The following is a 21,419-nucleotide window of genomic DNA, read 5'->3' on the forward strand; positions in this document are numbered from 1 at the left end:
GAATCACACGGTCACAGTGGGTAAGGAGCAGAGGGAGAATTTTGAACCCTGGTCTTTTCAACTGATTCCTCTGATTGGGGCTATCTCAGACGCTTTCCCTGCCCAAGCAAAGTCTGAAAGAACCCAAAGAGAGTGAATTCCAGGCCAGAGAGGTACCAGTGAGTTAGGCAAGAATGACTCCTTTGAGAAGCACCAGGAGAGAGCGAGATTCATATTCACATCTATCATTATAAACAAGCAGTTTATATATGACTCGTACACACGCATGTGTATCCCCAATATAATTATTTTGTATTATGCATGGATATGCTTACTTGCACATATGCAGGTGTGCACGCACATATGCATGTGTTTGTGTAAACACGTGTACACAATTTATTGTACACAAATATTATGTATATATGTATGTGTGTGTGTCTGTATATAAATCCCAAATAAACCGATTGTACAGTTGTAACAGTAGTTATGAAACCAGAGAGAGGAGGAGATGTCTGATTTAAAAGTTCTCCCCTTTCCTAATTTCTCTAGACATGATCTAGTCCCTCAAAGGCAGGGGTTGTATTCTCATTCAAAGCGGGGTACAAAGGGGAGGATGAGTTGGAAGGCAGAGGAGCTAATGAAAGGAGAGAGAGCCAGAACCTGTGATAAAGTAACTGAGCTCGGCATTGAGTCCCACATCATTGTCTGTGCAGTTCAGCCAGACCACTCGGAAATCCCGGGGGATGTCCTCCAGCAGGGAGACGTTGTACACGGCTGGGAAGAAGGTAGGGGTCTCATCGTTCACATCCAGTACTGGAGAAAAGACCCAGAGAGAAAACAAGAATCAGTTTTATAGCACAGCTTTTTTTTAAAAAAATTATTTAAAAAACAGAATAAGAAAAAAGAAAAATAGAAAAGGAATACAAAATAAAATAAAAGAGAACGTTTCCATACAGCACGGCTTTCTTTAGGAATTTTGTACTGTGAGGCTCAGAAATATTCATGGCAGCACACAAACATAGGGAAAGACAATTCCCTCTCTATCTTCCTACCAATGTCACCATCTGGCGGAATGGCCCATCAGCATCGGGCCAACCAGGAGCATCTGAATTGTTTTTTTCATTGATGTTGGCTGATGGAATGCTCCTGGAGGTCCAGCTGGATAGTGACAGGGGATGTGGGGATGCTGAAGGATGACGGACCCTGATTCAACACAAAAAGCTCACAGATCACACTTTCCAGAAGACAATTCTGAATTACAGAGCGGTTGGACGACGGCTCCAAGGTCACACAGCCATGTGCCAACAGAGCTCTCCTCATGGCCAATGAGACTGGACCCTTTCTGGGGGTCAGGGAAGCATCTCTTGTAGGAGAGCCTAGCTTTTAACTTCTTTGAGTTACAGATTATCTGCAAAGCATCTTTAAGAACCTCCCCATAAGCCTCCTTTAAAGTGCTTTGTCTGCCACACATTTCTCCTTTGGGGTAGAAGAGGTCTGAGGGATTCTCTTATCAAACTCACATCAGGAGGCTCGGATGAGGAAATTTCTCTCTCTGATTTTTTTAGGTATGGAAACTGACCTGAGATTCTGACAGTGAACTAATCCCCTAGGGATGATCTCAGAGGACCCTGAGGATGGTACGGCTCCCAAAGCCTCGGCCCCTCCGGTTGGGAGCGGCGGAGATGTCCCGACTCACCTCGGATGGTGAGCGTGCTGGTGGAGCTCTTGGTGGGGGTGCCGGCGTCGCTGGCCACGACCCGGAGGTAGTACTCCGCAATGCGCTCGCGATCCAGCTCCGTGGTGGTGGTCACCACGCCGCTACTGCTATTGATCACGAAGTCCATGCGGGGCATCCCCACCTGCATGCGGTACGTCACCAGCCCATTCAAGCCTTCGTCCAGGTCAATGGCTACAACCTGGTGAGAAGAATGGGCGGACATCAGTGTGGAGAGCGTGGCTCCCAGGAGATCATTGTACCCAGCAACAGCAAGAGGATCAGACGATCAATTCTGATGGACGTGGCTCTCCTCAACAATGAGGTGATTCAGGCCAGTTCCAAAGGTCTTGTGATGGAGAGAGCCAGAGCAAGGACTGTGGGGACTGAGAGCATTCTCACTCTTTTTCTTGTTATTTACTTGCATTTTGTTTTCTTTCTCATTTTTTCCCTTTTTGTTCTGATTTTTCTTATGCAACATGATATTTGTGGAGATATGTATAGAAGAATTGCACATGTTTAACATATATTGCATTACTTGCTGTCTAGGGAAAAGGGAGGGAAAAATTTAGAACACAAGATTTTGTCAGGGTGAATGTTGAAAATTATCCATGTATATATTTTGAAAATAAAAAGCTTTAATTAAAAAAAGAATATGGTTCCCTGGATCAGGGCCTCTCCCATTCAGAGGTCATTAATACTTCCTCTGGATTTACTGCCCATTCCATCTAAAATGGATGGGGATTAGAGAGAGGAAGCCCCCAGACTCAATAAAAAGAAAAAAAAGGAGGCAAAATGGAGCACTTAAAAATGCACATCTTGCTGAGGTCACGCATTTCCTCTCTCCAAGGTACTTATTTTGTGACACAATTCAATTTGGGTCAATTCAAGTGATATTTAGCTTTCTGTGGGAGGTAGGGTACCTTGAGGAGAAAGAGAGCATCAAGAACTTGGGAGTGGAGATTAGAGTGGGGGAGATGTTGGGAAAGGTGTCATATGGGAGGGGACACCTGGACAGAACCTAAAGGAGGATAAGGAACCTCAGGGAGAGGTTATTCCAGGAAAAAGGCATAGAGGCTGGGGACAGAGCCCTGTTTACATGCTTCTACTGAGCTGGCAATACTCTGGAAGTGGTCTGGGAGCAAACCGGTGTCTGGGGAGGCTCGCAATCAGGGAATGATTCTTTTAGCCAGAGACTTCTACTAAGGACAGCAGTCTGTCTTAGAGGAGGCAGAAGCATCTCAGTGAAATACTGGATGTTGTTAAGGGGTGGAGTTAGCCAAACTGCAGGTTCAAAGTTACTTTGAAGGCTCAAAGTCTCAGCTGGTCCATAACATGGGGCAGGGGAAGGCAACTTTCTATTTTAGAAAAATTTTAACAATTATCTTTCCTTTTCATTATAATTATGAATCAGGATTTCCGTATCTAAAGGAGTAATGAAAAAGAAGATTGTATAGAAAAACAAAAATCTCTATTTTATACAACTATTTTTTTTAAAACCTAGATACAACTAGGTTATGTAGTGGGTAGAAGTCTGCACTTGGAATCAAGAAGACCTGAGTGTGAATTTTGCTTGAGATATTTACTCGCCATGTGATCTGAGCAAGGCTCGCTCTCCTCATCTGTGAAATGGGGAGAATAATCCCATCCGCCTCTCAGTATTAATAAGATAACATGTACAGTGCTATATAGACACTAGTGATTATTATTTAAAGTATCTATTAAATTTAAACCTGGCAGTTTCAATACTGTCCTGCTGGTCTGTGTCTTTTTCTGAATGCCCAGGGTCCAATTTTTAAGGACACACAAGTGCATCTTTAGGTCCTGTTTGGCAACTGCCACCAGTCTCATCTCTGGCAGCTCCTGGTTGTCCCCAACGCTCTCATGTCCAGTCTAGGGCAGAAGCACCTTTTCTAGCCTTTCATGAGACAAATTCGTATTTAAAAATATATGTTTTTTTCCTGAATATTGAAAGGGAAGTAAGAAAGGACACTTGGAAATGATTTGTACCCACTTGTACTGAAGCAAGGATGTCTGATGACTGCCCAGGGATTCAGAATATTTCGTTTGCTCAAATTCCCTGCACATTTCAGCCAACTGAGCTCCAAGTCCTTGGCTTCTGCCTCTTAATTTTGCACTCATTTCCGTTCTTTGGCTGCTCTTCCACACGACTCTAAGCTCCCTGAGGAGCAGCAGCCGCCTTGGAGGCCGTTCAGGTCAAACCCTACCTAAAGTCACCATCTGAAGCACTTTTTGTCTCCTATTCTTTTCTGCTGTTTGAGTCTCCCCAGCTTGAGAGTAGGCCCCGTGAGAGCAGGGACTGGCCCGCACACGTCCGCTGTTCACCCTGGAGCACAGGGCTGGAGAGCGGAGCCTTGACCCCCCTTGTTGTGGACAGACAGACAGCTCATGACAGGCTGAGACAGGGAAAGACCACCAGAGAAAGCTCCAAGGGGGGAGGAGGACTTGTTCTAGAAACTAGAATCCTTTTTAGGGACTCACGTGGTAGACGGAGGTCCCAGCAAGGGTCCCTTCCAGCACCTCGGCGATGGCGGGCAGGTTCTGGAAGGTGGGGTCATTGTCATTCAGGTCCAGTAGGTTCACAAAGACCGTGGCGCTGCTGGTGGCCCTCAGGGGGGGCCTGCCGCCTAGAGGGAGCCCACAAAGGAGAGGGGAAACAGAGAGAGGGGGAGGAGAAAGAAAGAAACCATTGAGTGACGCAGTGGAGAGATTCAAGAGGACTTGAGTTCAAATCTGGCCCGAGATACTCACTGGCTGTGTGACCCTGGGCAAGCTTGTAAAATGGGAATATTAACAGTACCTACCTCTCAGGGTGGTTGTGAGGATCAGTGAGGTAATATTTGCAAAGCACTAGCTCTCTATATAGTACATAGTAAGTGCTTAATAAATGCTTATTCTCTTCCTTCCCGGTTTTTTCCCCCTGAGGCACTTGGGGTTAAGTGACTTGCTCAGGGTCACACAGCCAGGAAGTGTTAAGTGTCTGAGGGTGGATTTGAACTCATGTCCTCTTTGTTTGAGGGCCAGTGCTTCATCCACTCCACCACCCAGCTGTCTCGTTCCCTCCTCATTTTCAAGCGGTTTCTTGAGAAGGGACGTCAAGGAGGAGGTAGCTGACCCTGGGCCCATCCCCTCATCTCTGAATGCCTTGCCAGCTATGTCCTGGGGTCACCTGGGAGAATGAGAATCTAGAAGGGGAGCCCCCAACACCCGCTCTCATGATAAGAGGTCCCGCTCGGGGTACCCACAGCTCTCGGGGTGGGGCTCCTGCCTGGGGCAGGTCGGGGCGAGGGGGTGAGAGGGGCCCTTACAGTCGGTGACGGAGATGATGATTTTGCGCATGAGCTCGGCCTCCTCGGGGTCAGGGTTCTCGCGGTCCAGCATCACGTTGGTGGTCCGGATCTTGCCCGTGGTGCTGTTGATGCTGTAGAACTTGTTGGGAGGGTAAATGCTGTAGACCAGAGTCCCGTTCTCAGCCAGGTCAGGGTCCACGGCCACCACCTACGAGGGGAACCGAGGCTCAGAGGGTGAGGCGGGGTCTGGTTTGGGAATGGGTCAGGCTGCTCGGTACCACGGTGGCCAAACCCCCGGCCCCTTTGCCGTTCGGCCAAGAGCTCTCCCCAACCCGGGACCAGAGGGGACTGAGTTCTGCCCGAGGAGGTTCTCTACCAGCGTGGGTCAGCACCTCTCTGCAACCTAATGGAAGACATGGAGTGGAGAGGAGAGAGCACTAGACACGGAGTCACGCTAGCTCCTGGCCCTTCTTGCTTTCTGCACGACCTTGGCCAGACATGTGGGGACCGGACTAAGTGACATCTTGTTCCAAATCCCACACTCCTACAGGTGGGACAACAAAGCCAGCGGAGCTCTGGATTGTGCGTTAGGAAGGGGGCTATGTCGTCAGCCTCTCACACGCTGGGAGAGCGCCAAAGGGCAGGGCCTTAGGAAGGTGGGGAGCGGAGGGCTCTGCCGGGGCTGAAGTTCAAGGACCTGGGCTTTTCAGTGCTTGCATTTTCTTACCCTGCCAGACTATGAGCTCCAAGAAGGCAGGAATTGTGTCTTAGATATGTTCCGTTATCCCTCAGCTTCCGAAGGTAGAGGGGACTAAATATTGATGGATGACTGAATATCGTTGTGAGCTTTTGTTTTGTGCCCACTCGACTCTACAGAGCTTGGCTTCAGAAATGAAAAAGTCATAATCTTTTCGGCATCAACTGTGCTGGGTTATAAGAGTTCTCTAAGTGGGGAAGAAGGATGTGGGCTGGTTAACAACCAGCTCTCCAAAACTATGACAAACTTTTCAGTTTAATTTACAATGCTAGTTAATCTAGCATTTTCTTAAATCCAGGGAATTAATGAAACAAGAAATCAAACCCTAATTTATCATGTTTTCCAATTTCTGAGGTGCAAATTGCTCACGATGAACATTTAATAACTGGCTCTCCAAAATCATGACAAATTTTCATTTTAATCTTCATTGCTAATATTTTCTCTAGCATTTTCTTTAATCTAGATTATTAACAAAAAAGAAACCGGACCTGCACTGTTAATATTTTCTCCAGCATTTTCATAAGTTTAGGTGATCAACAAAACAAGAAATCAAATCCTAATTTATTATGTTTTCCAAATTCACAAGGAAATTTAACAACCTGCTTTCCAAAACCATGACAAACTTTTCAGCTTAATCTGCATTATTAATATTTTTCCAGCATTTTCTTAAATTTAGGTGATCAACAAAACAGGAAATCAAATACTAATTTGTCACATTTTCTAATTTCTGAGGTGCCAGTGTTCACAATGACCATTTAACAACCTGCTCTCCAAAACCACGACAGACTTTTTGTTTTACTCTGCATTGTTAATAGTTTCTCTAATATTTTCTAGATAATTAACAACAACAACAAAAAGAAACCAGACCCTGATATATAGTATTTTTCAATTTCCAGGGGCAAATGGTCACAAGGAACACTTAACAAGGAGCCAGTGGGAGGTGGCTTGAGGAGGTGAGTGTGCTGATGGAATGGGGTGGGAGGGGGGAATGAAGAACCTATTCAGTGGTCCTTGGGAAGCATGATTTCTTGACACCTTATGTGATCTTTCCCAAAGGCTATCCCGCTCAGCATATCTGAAGGAAAGTCCCACTTCTGAGTGTTAATACAATTTCTGTGGTCTGGTGGAAAACTCCTGTTTCAATAGTCAGAGGACATAGGTTCAGATTCTGCCGATACATTTGGAAAAGTCCCTTTGTGGGCTTCAGTTTCCTCATCTGTAAGTTGAGGGGGCTGAACAAGGCGCTCTCCAAGGTCTCGGCTCTAAATCTAGGAGGCTACGATTCTTGTTGAATTGGGGATGGGAACCCAGGTGCCCTGAGGCTCACAGGACATTTTGCAGATGCTGATTTCATTTCAGAGCCCCTTCCCCTTGTCCTGGCCACCTTCCTCCTTCCTCTGGGGGGGCCGTGCCTTTAGCAGGACCATTTGCATAAGCAAGGACCAATTGCAGCTTTTGATGCTCTTCCTGCAGCTTTCCCATATACTGGATTGCATCTCCTCTCCGTGACACAACGATTATGTTCACAGCCACCAATTGTGATGTCAAAAGGCGGTGGTGGGATGACATGCTAGAGGGATGGAGGGGTAGACGCTGTGTATGGGAGGTCTGGGTCTCGAGGGCCAGGGCTGTCACAGTGAAGGGGAGAAGCTGGCTGGGGGAGAGCAATTACCACGTGGAGGAGGGAGGGGGAGAGGAGCCGTGCCCACCTGCTCCCTCTGTCCTATGGGCAGGGGGACCTTTAGGATCCATGTCCCTTTCCTATGCCCCTTGGTACCTCTCAAAGAGGGCAGGGGAAAATGCCTAAGACTTATCTCTCACTCCTTGACGGGTTAATTGCCATTTCCTCCTCACCCTCATTTTCTCTTCCTCATCCACTAAGGCTCAGATATATCATCCTGTCCCTACTCAATTAGGGGACCAGAGACTTACCAACATCATTTCTCCTTTGTCTACCTTTTACTAGTTATTGTGCTTTAAGGGCCTCCCTCAGCTGATCTAATGAGCCCACTATCCACTGGGGGAAACTGAGGTTCAGAAATGGAAGCAATCTGCCTGAAGCCGTCCAGAGTTGGTTCTAGAACCAGGGGTTCCGGATCTCAGCCAGACACCAAGGAGCAGCCTCAGGGTCAGTGCAGGCAGCGATGGCCTCCTTCACTCCATCCCTTGGCTTTTTAGAGGCTGCAGTGGCTTTAGAATACTAGAACAATGACTCTCCAGGGAGGGGAGGGCTGAAGGCTCAGGATGGCCCCATCCTTAAGTCCAGGACACTGGGATCAGCTCCTTTGTGTTCCTTGACGTGGTACTTTTTTCTGCGTTGGCAGCAGAATCTATTTCCTTCCCCCACCTAATCCCCTTGCAGAGGTGTCTCTGGGGCCAGCAGACCAGAACAGACAGATGGGCGGCTGAAATTCCTCCAGCTCCCATCTGCCTGAAGTACTGGCCAACCTGGGAGCTCTGGAGGCAGATGTGGGAGAGGGGCAGGGAAAAAGAAAATGAGAAAGAGAGGAGAGGTGAAGGTGAGGGCTGTGAGCTGACCCCGCGGAGACCCCCGTCTTCCTGCCGGGGAAGGTGACTCCAAGAGAGCCGGCACCCTCTTCGTTCCCTGATGAGGGATGGCCGAGCTACTCGGTGGATGGTCCTTGGGGACTGAAACTCTGGAGTCTCCTCTGGGCCATGTCTTGTTCATGGGCTGGGAAAACACTCAAGCCATTTACTTTTTCTCCTAACAAAAAAGGGGCTGGCTGGCCAGCCCTTTCTCGATGACAGGAAACATGGTGTTTCTCCTTGAGCTCGGGGCTGATGATTCAGAGTGGGAATGATAGTGTCAATAATTATTCCTCAGATAATAAGATGGGGATTGATTTTCCTGTACAACTCTCCCCCTAACAAAACAAAATAAGAGCTAGAGGCTGCTGAGGGGGGCAGAGCGGACAGAGTTCTGGGTCTGGAATCAGAAACACCTGAATTCAAATCTAGCCTCAGATATAAACTAATTGTGTGACCAAGTCACTTACCTCTTCTCTGTTTCACAGAAGGGATTAATAGCATCCACTTGTGAGGATCAAATGAGATAATAATTGTCAAGTGCTTAGGGCAGTGCATGGCACATAGTAGGTGCTTAATTCCCACTACTTCCCACTTCCCCTCTCTCTCTTAACAGTGAAGAAGAAAGGAAAGTCAAAACCTTTGCAAAAATAGACATATCCAAGCAAAACAAACTCTCACATGGGCCATGTCTGAAAGGTACACGTGTCCTTCTACCTTTAAGCCCATTCCCTCCCTTTCCATTGGGGTAAGGGACCTCTGAATCACGGCTGGCCATTGTGGCTCACAGCCCCAAAGGGAAGAAAAAGTGTGAAAATCCCCTTCTATTCTCTCATTCGGATCCTTTGCCTCTTTAGGGGATGGGCAGGACAACTCTTATTCTCCCCATTTTATTAAAGGGAAGAATAAGGCCCAGAGAGTCAAGTGAATTGATTTACTTTGTGTCAGATGGCCGATCGTCGGCCGGGCTAGATAGAGCTAGGACCAGACTTTCTAACTTCCAGGCCATTCATCACTCCCAGCAGTGCTTCGGCCTTCCCTCCTTCACATTGATTATGTGTCCCCAGGGAGGCTCCGTCCGTACACCGGTGGGGTGAGCAGGTGCCCCTTCCCCCACTATGAGCCCCAGTCCCGCTGGCCACTTGGGCTCCCTATGGAGTTCAGGGGCTGGGGGTGGGGAAGGGACAGCCCCCCTCTCACTCCTCCTGCCTCCTCCCTTCTTCCCAGTTAGATCATTTTGTGGATTCTCACCACTTTCTCCTCATTTATTTCCCATTTCACGCCCGTCATTTTTCTCCTGGTCTGACGGGGAATAATTCTCTCCCTCTCCCCTCTCTTTTATTTTGCTGGAGGGCTTTGAAAGGTTCTAAATCAATGCGAATCAGAGAGGTCCTTGAAAGAGGTTGCAGGAGAGGGGAGGAAAAGTTGTCCCCAAACCTCACTCACAGCATAGAAATTCATCAGCCCACGCACCTGTGTACACGTACCACACATACAAATGCACAATAGGTAAGCGTGTGCACAGGGCATGCACATGTATGAAAAGCAAGAGAGTTAATGGGTGTGTGAGCACACAAATGCTCCCGTCATCCTTAAACACAGATGCAGGCTACCCACCGGCTCTCTAGCCACTAGGTGTGCCAGCTGAGATTCGTTAGCACAGCAGGCTCTGGTGCCCCATGGGAAGTTCGGGAGGGCCAAGGCCATTGCGAGTGAGTAGCTTTGTTCTGTTTTGATCTGTTTAGGGGAGAGTTGTATAGGGAAAATTAATTCCCATCTTATTATCTGAGGAATAATTATTGACACCCTATTATTACTATTTGAATCATCAGGCTTGAACTTTAGAAGATACTCCATCTTCCTTATTGTCAAGAAAGGACTGGTTAGCTGCCCCCCTTTCTTGTAAGGGGAAAAAGGGAGACCCAGAGAGAGTTAATGACGTGTGTTTTCCCACCCGTGAACAAGACAAGACCCAGATGCGAATCCAGAATTTTGATCCCCAAGGACCATCCTGAATAGCCCGGCCCTTTTTCATCAGCCTGATGTGAATAGCTCACTCGACCCTAAGTCTCAACTGAGAAGGGAGTTTTGGCCAATAGCTCTGGGGCATGGACAGGGCCAGGTGGGCACCGGGTCTTGGGGCAGCAAAGTCACCTGTACACCAATAGCCAATAGAATAACTCAGGGAACAAGTCCCTGACCCTCTTCCCTCTTCCTCATCCTCCCCCTCCATCTGATCAGCTGCCAAGTGCTCTCTCCTTTCATGCCCCCTTTTTGGTCCTACTAGCCTACAAGGTACTTCTCTTTCCTTATCTGGGTTATAGCAACAGGCTCTTTTTGATCTTCCTGCCCCTGGTGCTTCCTCTTCCAATCCATCCCTCACTTACACACTCCCTAGGTATACTGCTCTGATTTCACCGTGGGCTACCAAATCAAATACAAAGTATGCCTCCTGGCATCCAAGGGCCTTCCATCTGGCTCTGCCTTCCCCTTCCAGCTTCATCTCGCAGGATGTCCTCCATTGTCCTCTATGGTCCAGTCCCTCGGGGTCACTGACCCATGTGCATCCCTGTGCTTCTGCCCCTGCTATACCTTAAGACTAGAACTACATTTCTCCCAACTTACCGTAGTGACATCGGAATCCGGAGGAGTCATCTCCACCAGGTTGATGTAATAAGGAGCATCCTTCCAGGTGGGGTGATTGTCATTGATGTCCAAGAGAGTGATATTCACCTGGAAAATGAAAATGAAGAACATGGGAAGGTCCATTCTACCAGGGGGGCCTTTGAGACAAAGTCTATCCAGCTATTCTCCTCCTTAATAGTCAGTGTTCTGTGCTTTATTTCAGTAACCACAGCTAGGTCCTGGTTGATAGTTGTCCATCATGCTCAGAGAGTACCAAAGTACTATCACTATATTGCGGTCAAGGTATACTATCTCCTAACCACTAAGAGTTCAGAAGGCTTTACCACAGGTCAAGCACCACCAATCCATATGAACATTTGGAGACCCAGCTCTCAATTAGTGCAAAACGGAAATCCCCCAAGATAGTGAGATGTATTCAAACTTAGACTATTCAGAAAGTTATAATCATGTAAAATATGGTAAATTTATTCTAGTCCAATAGAAATGCCTGTAAAATTAGGACCTTAATTTTTACAGAAACTCTACTTTCTGCAGTTTGTCATCATCATTATTAGAAGTAACAATTTCATACTCTTGTTCAATCAAGTTCACGTAGAAACAGTTTAGACACATGTCACTAATCCTATTATTATTATTCTTTAATATATAATGCAATAATGATTACTGAATAAATACTGGGGTTTTTTTGAAAGAAAATAAAAGGATTGGGGTATAAATGTATCTTCTGTAGGCTCACTGAAATCATTTTCATGAAAGCCCAGAATCTTACAGGATGGTTGTGATAACTGTGTTTCAACTTATTTCTATTTGATTTTGATTCCATTCCACATAGGTTGGAGGTTAAAAATTGTTCTTAAATTTTTATGGCTCAGTGTTGACATCCAGGCAACTTGTTGGCAACAGTTCTGTCTGTGATAATGGCGTGGTTCCAGTACAGTTTTTTGTTATTATAGTTATAATTGTTATAATTACCTAACATTACCTAACATGCCCAGAATTTTAGGTTCATTCAATGGTTTTCCAGAATGCCATTTTGCCTTCCAAGGGGCCATTTTTGCATCAGTTTCATCCCCTTTACTATTACTTTTTCAGTAGTCATTCCAAAGCTGCTACAAATGACAAGGCTTGAATTGGGGTAGAATTGGGGAAAGGATCTTTGTAGGAGGTTTTTAACAAGAAAGAATCATAGACTTACAGATGGAAATGACCATTGAGACCAGTTCCAGAACAATGCCCCCATTTGACAGATGAAGAAACAATGATGACCTAGTTGCGATGTCACTAAGGGATGAACTAAGTGAGCTCTGGGAAACCCATCCCCCTGAAACCCAGGGAGTCTTTTTTCCTCCTTAAAAATCTCTAACTCCAGCTAGGTAGAGAGCAAAGTAATGGGCGCCGGCGAGTGATTTCTGAGCTAAAGGTGAGATCTCCAGTGTTGGCTAATGAGAAGGAGTGTTGTATGTGTATGTGTGTGTGGCTACATATACAGGGATGTGCATCAGAATCCCTTGAGCTTCCTGGCTGAGTTTCAATCCAAGCAATTTTCTCGCTCTCTTGCTGCCCTGATAAATTATTTACAGGGATCCAAATTCCTATTAGTGAGGGGCCTCTGGGTGTAATGCCAACTTACTGAGGAGACCCCTGACCCACTGCAGCCCCTCCAAGCAATAGGGTCAGGGGGCATCCACCTCAGCTAGGCTGACAGGCAGGGGAAGGAGACACGGCAGTGGGGGGATGATGGTGGGGCTAGAAGGGATGCAAATGAAAATGAACCTGGTATGAGAATTAGAAATCTACAGGAGAGCAAGGAACAAAACTAGTCCTCTAGTGAGGGACTGGAAAGAATCAGCAGCAGGAAGGATGTATGTGGATTGGGAAGGGGAAGATGATTGGCAATGGACTGATGGTCATAGAAAAGTGGAGGGAAAATCCTAGAGGAAAAAAATCAGGTCATATACACGGGCAATGATGTAATTTAATCTGATTGTAGACAGGCAACGGGAGAGATGGGAGCTGAGGTGAATTACAGTAGTCCTGACTGATTTGGGGTGGCAGTTTTTATTTTGGTGTCTTGGGGGGAGAATCTCACACTCCTAGAAGCTGTTTTGAGAAGGCTGACAGATCTCTAACCTAGTAGTTAGAAAGCTCAGATTGTAGGTCTAGGTCAGTTACTGATTTGCTGTACCCAGCACATAGTAGGCACTTAATTGATTGTTTAAGTCTCTATTGATTTTAAGTTGCTTCAACCCCTTAAGACTCAGTTTTCTCATCTGTAATCTGGGTGGTTAGAATAAAGAATCTCAAAGGATGGTCCTTTCTAAGTCAAATATTCTATTGCCCCTGTTAACAGCAGAAGGCAAGAAGGCACATTGTGTTCAAAGGCAAGGAAAGCTGTTCCCTGGGATCCAATGGAAAGGAGTTGGGACGGGGGTAGTGGAAGGGAGACCCTGATTGTGAGGAGGGTGACTTGAGCCCTAAACTGCCTCTGGAAGTTTGGCTCTCCTGACCACAGATGAGACTAGGAGAGCTCTCTTTTCTAATAACACCCTCTTTCTCTAAAGTGACACTTTAGAAACTGGAACATGGAGCCTCTGGATCTCTGATTAGGACCCTAATCAGAGTATGCCCCTAATAGCTCTTGAGGTGGCTATGAGGATGTTCTGTTCTACCAAAGCAGCCCCTGGTCCTGCCTCTTGCAATCAGAGCTAAGTTATACTTTAGAGAAGGACCGAGGCACCCTCCCCACTGGGAAAGGGGGGGATGCAGGAGTGGGCTCCACACAAACTCTGTTCCTGCCGAGCATCATGGACTTGGGCTCAGTGAGGGCTTGGTGCTCTGGGGCTACAGGGCACTCTCTGAAGAATTTAAGGCTTTGGACCAGGTCTCTGGATGATTTGTTTTGTATTTGTTTTATGTGTGTGTCTGTGTATACACACACATATTTTTGTGCCAACTTGTGTACGTGTCATTTTCTCCCAGTAGGGTTTAAGTCTCACTGAGGGCAGGGTCTGTGTGGCTTTTGTTCTTTTGTGTCTCCATAACCTGGCACATGGTGGGCACTATATAAATGCTTGATCAATGGAAGAGACTTGAATCAAACATCATCATCTCTGCTTGCCAAAGTGTGGCGTATCAGGAGACCTGTGAGCTGGAGAGAGGAGATTTGCAGCTCCCCTGAATGGTACCAGGGTCACCTCAGAGGATTCTGGCGTCTCTTTCTCTGAAGATCTCCCAGCTCTGCCCTGCTGTAGACTGTTCTCCTCACTTCCCTGCTCCCCCCAACAACTCCCTAAGGAGTGCCAGGGAACCAGAGACTCAGAGTTGAAAGGGACTCCAGGGGTTTCCTAGTTCAGGGCTGTCAAGCCCAAAAAGAAACAGAAGGCACTAATTTTACATGAGGATCACTGTGGGCCATACTCTGATTTAGGAAACCACATCTTAGAATTATTTATGTTCTCTCGGGTTTTCTATTACTTTGTTAAATATTTCTCAATTGTATTTTAATTGGGTTCGGTCTGAACTAGAGGATGTCCTGGGACACGGCCTTGGGTCTGACTGCTGTGATTCAGCCGTCTTGACCACCTCTTCCTCCATGCGGGAGCCCTTCCAACAGCATTGTTGTATGTTGGTCACAGATCAAGAATTCATAGAGGTCTCAGAGGTCATTGTAGTCCATGCTTCCATTTTACAGAAGGGGTCACTGGGGCACATGGGAAATAAGCCCCAGAGCTGGGAGTCTTAGTTTCTTTTTAAAGATTTCACAGAAGACTTAGAAGTTCATGGGACAACTCATGGTACATCATTTCCCTTCCTTTTTACCTGAATTCTGCCTCCGCACTAGCCCTATTTCTGCGCTCTTGAAGAGCAATGGACCCTTCTGGATATTATGGTCCAGGGAATGAATATTGTCTTCTAAGTCAGAGGACTTGAGTTCAAAGCCCATTTTTGATGCTTTGCTTATATGACTGTAAGTCAACTTCTCTTCATCTCAACTCTCTCATCTGTCAAGTGAGGGTCTGGATGGCCTCTGGCCCCTTTTAGATTTAAGTTCTTCTTTCTGTTCTTTCATACTAAAATTAGTCAACCAGCCTTTACTGAGGTCCTGGGATTCAAAGACTGCCTTCTGTCAAGGTTATATTCCAATGGGCATAAACCCTTTAGATATCTAAGGATGTCTATCATGGATTTTCTAAGAGTTCTCTTCTCTAGGCTAAACATTCTCAGTTCTACCAACATTTGTTTAAGCCTGATGCTCTCTTTAGGAGAGAGACCCACTGAGGTTTGGTTAGAATGTCGTATCCCTCTCTGTCACATCCTCTGGTAACTGGAAACTTGCTTGGTTTCCCTCTTTCCAGTTGCCCACTCTTTCCACAGATTTTCTGGGGGGAGATTGTGAGAGCCTTTGAGCAGCAAAGAAATGGGAGGACATTTGTCCCTTCTCCTTGTCTCCCTAGGAAAATTCAGGGCCGATGGGTCTGATAAAGTGGTAGCTCATCTCCATCACATGGCTGCATGCATATTTATATGCATACATGTAAAATTCTATATTGTCAGCCCTTAAGACTCTTCTTGATTCTGTCTCTTGTCAATAGGAAAATATGGGTCTAATGTATCCTGTTCTTGACTGGAGGCAATACAATGAAGGGTCCTTGGTCTATACTTACCTTCCACTTGCCTAACTCATAATCAGATCCTCCATGGATTTTGCATCTCTTGGGAGGAAATGAAAAAGATGTTTCATATCCCATTTCCAAAACTGTATCTTTCTTATGTGGATCTGGTATTTCTCTTAGTGAATAAAGGCAGACCTTTGCTGTCTCTAGCTGAGAATGAGGGTGGAACTCTCTTGGTCCATCCCTTATGGATGACCTGGATCTTTTCAAGCCCCCTCCCCTGATCCCTCTATTTCTCCTCCCACCTGAAGAAATAGATAGCCAGAGGCTGGTTTAAGTGGCCGCCCCAAGCTTTTGGACAAGCTTGAGGGGAAGGCCCTCAAGGCAGCTCCAACTGATGTCAGAGGGAGGGAGGGAGGGAAAGTTCAAGGAGCTCACAGTGGCAATGCCGGTTTTCTGGTTGTGGCCGACGCCCCCGTCCACTGCCCGCACGATGAGGATGTATTCCGATTTGGTCTCTCGATCCAGCAGGGATGTCGTGGTGATTTCACCTAAGGGAGAGAGGATGCGGTGAGACTGCAGGCTCTTTGGCACCCCTACCTCTCAGGCCATGGAGTTGGTCTGTGACATCCCAGCTCCCATTCAGGGGAAGATCAAAATTCGAGTTACAGCTTTAGGGGCCAATAGGAAGCACAAAAGCAGGTAAGACTACTGAGGAGGGGGAAGAACTAAAGCCCCTTCCCTCCCTTTTGGGAGTGAACCAGGGCTCAGAGGCCAGGCAATATGATCCTGTCATAAGGAGGAAGAAAGGCCTCTTGGTACAATGGAAAGAGACCTGGATTATGAGAAAGGAAAACTAGATCTCACATCTTGTTTTATCATTGGCTCACTATGAGAACTGGGACAAAGCACATCTCTGTTTATTTCTCTGTGAAATCACATAAATAAAATCACAGATTTAAAACCAGGTGGGAGACCTCAAAGGTTCATGAGTTCTTAAATAGTCCAGGGGATCTTAACCTGGGGTTCATGGATCCTCCAACTAATCTGGGGGTAGATTTCAGGGGATCTGTGAACTTGGAAAGAAAAAGAACTGTATATCTATTTATCTCTTTATTTTCACTGACCTTTAACTGAAATTTAGCATTCCCTTCCACTATGAATGCCAATAATGTAGCACAGTAGTATTAGCACTATGTGTGATTTTTGTCACCAATAGAAATCACAGATATTTTCATGTCACGTTATAGTTGTTGCAGATATCCTAAAATAACTCTTATACTCGCCATCCCTTTGGAATTACTCTAGCTATTAGACCTGCTGCTAGATATATTGTTATATCGCAAATTAAAAAAAACATTTTGATAATTACTTCAACATATTTTGTTTCCTTTATAATACTAATTATTATATTTTGCACATTTAAAAAGATTGTTTGAGAAGGGATTCCTAGGCTTTACCCATCAGACTGTAAGCACTTTGAGAACAAGAACTGTGTTTTCTTTCTGGAACTTAGTGTCTGGTATACAAAAGGTGCTTAATAAATGTTTGTTGACTGGGTCAGACTGCCACACACAAAAAGGTTAAGAAGCCTTGATTTAAATTAGATGCTAATTTTATAAAGGAGGAAACAGATCCCGAGAGGCTGGGATTTATGGGAGGTCACACAGGAAGCAAGTATTACAGAGGGGATTTGATTTCGGGTCCTCATATTCCAGGGCAAGTCTTCATTTCATTATACCATGCTCATCTTTCAAATTTCCTCCATTTCTAAAGCTCTATCTTGGCTGCTGAGGGGTTGGAGACCCTCAGAAGAAGGTTAATAGGAGAGATGAATGAGTTCACTCTTCTTCCCCTTCCAAAGGTCCTCCTTTGACCGCTAAATTGGGGACCTGTATCGGGGGCCGGCCATGCTGAAAAGGCCAAGCAGGGAAGCTCGGCAAAGGGTTGAGCCACCGAGATGTGTTCCCTGGGTTGGGGTGGTGTCGATTAATTGGCAGGGCGAGGAAGAAATTAATCTCTAAAAAGTTTTAAATATGAACTTGTCGGCATGATGGATAGCTTCTCCTGTCTGAGAAATTAGATCCAATTAAGGCCACCTTTACGGAACAGGCTGGCTAATTTGACCAAGGAGCTTGAGGAAAATGCTCACATGTCTGGAGCTAAAGGAGAGATGTCAAAGCAGAAAGAAAACGTCCATGTCATCATTAATACCCCCCACGGCTGAAGTAGACTCCCTGCGTGGGGGACAGAGGAGGAGAAAGAAGGCTGAGGAGAGGTTAATGGGTCTATCCCCCTCTCTCTGAGCAAATGAGTAGCTCTTTAACCCTTTCATAATCTTCATTATTCTAAATCCTGCTGATCTGTGCCCATGGTCGGTGGCTACGTCTGTAATGAGGGGAGAAGCTGTACCCATTTGTATAGAGTTGGAAGGTGAGATTCAGGCTGGTGGAAGTATTTTGGCTTCTTCTGATTTTCCTCTCCCACAATTTTCAGCTGTGGTTGGTGAGGGAAAATCCCAGGTGGGAATTTTTCTTTCTTTTTTAAGCTTATTTATCCAAGCTCCAAGGACTCTAGAGAGTGAGCAGAAAATAACCCTGCCCCACACCCCAAGTCCAGCCCTAATGGTAATGCTCTAATCTTCCTTAATATGTCACTTGCTTTAAGGAATTGTAGCATGAAGAGGGAGGTGGCTGATTAGCTACAATACAGCTCATTAGCATTTTACAGAGTGGGAAGTGGAGGTTCAGAGAGGCTGAGTGGTTTGTTCAAGGCCACAGAGCTAAAAACTGTGAAAAAGTAGATTGAAACTCAAGTCCCCTGACCACTCATTATTGCTCTTTCTCCCTAGGAACATGCTGCAAATTTTGGTAAATCAAACCATACTCTGGAGAACTTGCAATTTCGAGGGATCTTATGGAGAATCTTTTTGTAAAATGAATCACTCTATGGCAAAGTGAACTGGTCTTTAACTGAACTTTTAAAATGTGGTAAAGTGAATTATTCCTTGATTTGTCTTTTTTAAACTTATTAATTTACATTCTCCCATTTGGGAAACTGCCGATGTTCTTAAGGTCCTAAGCAGCTGCTTGTGCCAGAGCCCATCTTGTTAGCGCCGGCTGTTCTCCTGATGTGGCCACACAACTCTGAATAGTACATCTCAACATCTGAAGAACAACAATTATGGACAATCCAAAGAGCACCCTTTGGCTGTAGCATGGACCAATGAGGACTTCTGTGAAGGATCAGTGTGGGTGTATGTGGTTCAGACAGGAGGTGAAGTGATCACATATTGGGAATCAGAAAAAAGAATGGCAATAGCTTCAGCGGTACATAGGTACCCACTGAAAAATTAAAAGGTGGAGGCTGCAGAGCACTGAAGCAATCATTTCTGGAAGACTTATAATAACTAATATTTATACAGTCCTTTAAGATTTGAAAAGTATCTTATCCCCATAACAACCCTGGGAAGATAGGGGCTATTATTAGCCCCATTTTTCAGGTGAGAAAACTGAGATTAAGAGAATTTCATTGACTTTCCCAGGATTTTACAGCCAATAAGTATCAGAGGCCAGAATTGTACTGAGGTGTCTCTGACTCCCAGTCCAGTTTTCTATTTACTGCATCAACTGTTTCCATTTGATGGAAAGGCATGGATAAGAAGTACCTAATGTGGGAAAGCATGGAAAGGCTTCTATTTGTGTTGGTAGAGGGTAAACCTAAATAAAGTCATGGATGCATCAAAGAATCAGGTCATTTATATTTTGGAATTGGGTTTCACACATTGGGTTTATTTTAAATGAAACCCACTTTATCACATTTCTTGCCTTCTCAATGGATGAGGGAGGGACTGAAAAGAAGTAGAGAATTTGGAACTGAAAATAAAAATAAAAGAAAATAAATCAATTCCACTTTAGGACAGAGTTTGAAGGCACCTTGAGTGCTCAGTCAATTTTTAGGGCTGGGGGATGAAGTGAAAGTGGACAGAAACGAATCACAATCAAAGGAGGAAAACAAAGGAAGAGGATTCTGGGAGGGGGCGTGGTCACCTGAACGTGCATTGATCCGAAATTGTGAGGAGCCTTCGAGGGAGTAGATGATGGACTCTGGCCATATTCCCGGGAGCGATCCAGGTCTGTTGCATTCAGAAACAATACTGTGGCACCTTTAAAAAGGGACAAAGGAAAGGGGAGACTCTATTCAACAAAAGCTCACTGGACCATGGGACCTGTCCATTAGGTGCAAGAACTGAATAGAAATCTCAAGAAAAAATGATCCCCTAGTGTCCTTGATGCTGTCCACATGCGCTGTCCAAAGTACTTGGCTACTGGCAATTAAAAAGGGCTCTGTTGAACAGAGAGGCTCTCTAGCATAATTTCATAGAAGAAGTTAAAAGGCAGATTCATGCCTTGGATCATCAGTTATCTCATCTGGCTGATGTAGGATGCCTTCTCTTTCCCTCTCATACATGCTCTGGACCTGCCTGGCACATAGGAAGCACTTAATAAGTGCTTTCTGTGTGTTTCCAGCTGCCACTTAGAATATCCTTGATATTGGCCATCATTTTTACTTATGAATAACCTTAGAATTTCATATTAAATTATTGAAATTTTATGACCCTAAATCTTACAGTTGAGTCACGATCTCTTATATAAAAGCAGGTTTTTATGGGTTCTATTTCTTTCCCTCAAAATCCATTTAAATCTATTTTCTGTCATCTTCTATTTCTACCCTCCCCCAAACTCTTGAAAATTTAGGCGTCTTAGGTGCTCATAACCTGACTTCCTTTGCTACTTTAGAGATTACTCCCTAACCTTATGTCTTAGACTTCAAGGAGGGCCTCTGATCTCCCTGGGTCCCTCTAGCACTTCTCCTTATTACCATACAATTTAATAATCTCTTCCACACTCTGCTTTTTATTAGAGTTATTTATAGGTAATCTATTTTCCTCTTCTAGATTGGAAACTCTCAGAGGGTAAGGATGTTCCCTTTTTATCATTCCCACAAGGTCTAGCATTGTATCTTATATTGGTAAAATAAGCAAATGTTAATTAATCAAGCATTGAAAGATGAGAGTGTGAATGATTTTGCTGTGCTTGAGGAAGAAAAGAACAAACAGATCAGATAATTCTGTGGTCTCCAGGGATGAATATGGGGCCTAAAAGAATGGGGGCGAGGGGTTGAAGACTGGAGAAGATATTATGGACATTTTTATTTGGTTGCGTGAAATCAGGAACATCCTGTCCCTGGGCATGACTACTGCCCAACAGTGGCTGGCTCTGCTACTCAGGCGCCTCGGGGAGAAAGGACAAGGATAAATCAATCCTCTGAATTCAATTTAGAAGAGGATTTAAGTGCTATTATAAAGACCTCTCTTTTGCCAAGCAGGCAGGAGGGCAAGGGGATAGTCTGGCTTTAAGATGTGAGCAGGGATGGGGTGCAGGATGACGTGAGAGGGCTATGGCTCTAAGCAGGGGAATTTAGTATTCCCAGAACACAGGTTGTGGTGACTTGGATTTGGGACTTGTGGGTAGTATATCCATATAAGAATATGGACATAGCCAGCACCTAGTACAGTGCCTGGTGCATAACAGGTACTTAACAAATGAGTTAATTGAATTAAATATTGACTTGCCAGACCAAGCACCCTTCCCTACTATTACTCTTCCATATATATTGTTTCCTTCTATGAGAATGTAAGCTCCTTGATGGCAAGGATTTCCCTATTTGTTTTGTCTCTCTCTCTTTCTCTTTCAACACAGTGCTTGACATGCAGTGAATGCTTAATACATGCTTTTTCACTCATTTATTTATAACCATTCTCAAGGGAATGAGAGAAACCCATCTAAGAT

At 45.2% G+C, this 21,419-nt stretch overlaps 1 protein-coding gene across 1 annotated transcript; it reads right to left on the reverse strand.

The window, feature by feature from the left end:
* Positions 1-516: 516 nt before the first annotated feature.
* Positions 517-19,790, reverse strand: LOC127546966 (cadherin-23-like). Its single transcript, XM_051973838.1, has 8 exons — positions 19,783-19,790; positions 19,617-19,732; positions 16,006-16,118; positions 10,934-11,041; positions 5,023-5,212; positions 4,196-4,341; positions 1,676-1,895; positions 517-792 (listed from the first exon to the last, which is right to left on the reverse strand). The coding sequence occupies exons 1-8, from the start codon at positions 19,788-19,790 to the stop codon at positions 614-616; spliced, it is 1,080 nt and encodes a 359-aa protein (XP_051829798.1). The 3' UTR covers positions 517-613.
* Positions 19,791-21,419: the final 1,629 nt, after the last annotated feature.

This window comes from Antechinus flavipes, chromosome 2 (assembly GCF_016432865.1).
Source record: "Antechinus flavipes isolate AdamAnt ecotype Samford, QLD, Australia chromosome 2, AdamAnt_v2, whole genome shotgun sequence".
Taxonomy (NCBI): domain Eukaryota; kingdom Metazoa; phylum Chordata; class Mammalia; order Dasyuromorphia; family Dasyuridae; genus Antechinus; species Antechinus flavipes.

Coding starts and splice junctions, on each gene's coding strand:
- LOC127546966 (XM_051973838.1), bottom strand. Junction 5,213..10,933: donor CGGATTCCGATGTCACTACG/GTAAGTTGGGAG, acceptor TTCCCCTCGTAG/GTGGTGGCCGTGGACCCTGA. Junction 793..1,675: donor CAGCACGCTCACCATCCGAG/GTGAGTCGGGAC, acceptor TCTTTTCTCCAG/TACTGGATGTGAACGATGAG.